General features: G+C 67.1%; 1 protein-coding gene across 1 annotated transcript in view; it reads right to left on the reverse strand.

The window, feature by feature from the left end:
• Positions 1-1139, reverse strand: part of MIDN (midnolin) — an 8050-nt gene that overhangs the window by 5650 nt on the left and 1261 nt on the right. Inside the window, exons 3-4 of the mRNA XM_024740002.1 lie at positions 666-782; positions 417-479 (exon numbers count right to left, since the gene is read on the reverse strand). Coding sequence (XP_024595770.1) covers positions 417-479; positions 666-782 — 180 coding nt within the window. The remainder of the gene's footprint in view (positions 1-416; positions 480-665; positions 783-1139) is intronic.

The raw sequence follows: 1139 nt of genomic DNA on the forward strand, positions 1-1139 counted from the left end.
CCCATCCCTCCCCCCCCCCATCAGAAATGTTAAAAAGGTCGCTCTGGGGAAACCACAGTGGGGCAGGGGTGAGAGTGCCTCGGCACGGCTGGTGGGGCTGGGGACGCAGGCCCGGTGGTGTGGGAGCATGGGCCAAGGTCACCCCGCAGGCAGGCTTGTGAAAGCTAGGCCCCCTCCCCCATGGCGGCCACCGTGGGAGAGAAGGCTCTCAAGGTCAGGTGGTGAGTGCTGGGGGGGCGGGGAGGAGGAATAGGAAGCTGGGTGACCAGGCCAAGCTGGCACGAAGGCGGAGTGGCGCGTCCCCTCCCCTCCTCACAGGCCTGCTGGGAGCACAAACAACCCCCAGGCTCTCCAGAGTGGCCGGGCACTGGGCCTGCTGCCCCCAAGGGCCAGGAGGGGGCCGGCGCGGGTCTTACCTGGGTCTCAGTCAAGCTCTCGAGGGCCTGCATCACAGACTGTTCTGGCCTGGAGGCCTGAGACTACAGAGAGAGGAAGAAGAGACCCTGAGGGCGCACCCGAGCACCGGGGTTGGGAGGGCCCCGCTTGATGGGTGGGGTGGGTGGCCCTGAGGGGAAGGGGTCCAGTGTGTGATGGGGACTGTGCTCGCAGGGGAGGGGACTGCCTGTCAGTGTGGGGCCTCGAGGCGCACTGCCCCAGCCATTTACCATGAGGCCCGCCTCCACGGTGGGCACGAGCGTCAGCTTGCTGCCATCCCCCACGCCGAACTCCTGCAGCTTCCCCGAACTGAGCCGGCTGAGTGGGGAGGAAGGAAGAGGGTGAGGCTACACCGAGACAAGGCAGGGGCTCGGAAGCGGAGTCCGCGGGGGAGGGCTGGGCTCGTGGGGTAGAGACAGGCGTCCATCACCCCCACCCCTTCCTGGTCTCCAGATCCAGAGACCTGAGTGTGTGCGTGGTTGAGGTCAGACCCTGGGAGCCCCTGCTGACGGTGCAGACCCCTTCTTCCAAGGAACCCCAACTCTGGACTGGGGGCACTCCCTCTGCGCCTCAGCGAGGCACGTTTTCACCATCTAGGCCCAGCGAGTCCCTTGGCACCCTCCCCCAACCCTGGGGCCGCCCCCCTGTAATTCAACCACCGGGGCCTGGGCTGTCCCTGCGGGCCAAGCGCTTAGCCTTTCCGG

Source organism: Neophocaena asiaeorientalis, unplaced genomic scaffold (genome assembly GCF_003031525.2).
Source record: "Neophocaena asiaeorientalis asiaeorientalis breed wild unplaced genomic scaffold, Neophocaena_asiaeorientalis_V1.1 scaffold469, whole genome shotgun sequence".
NCBI classification, from domain to species: domain Eukaryota; kingdom Metazoa; phylum Chordata; class Mammalia; order Artiodactyla; family Phocoenidae; genus Neophocaena; species Neophocaena asiaeorientalis.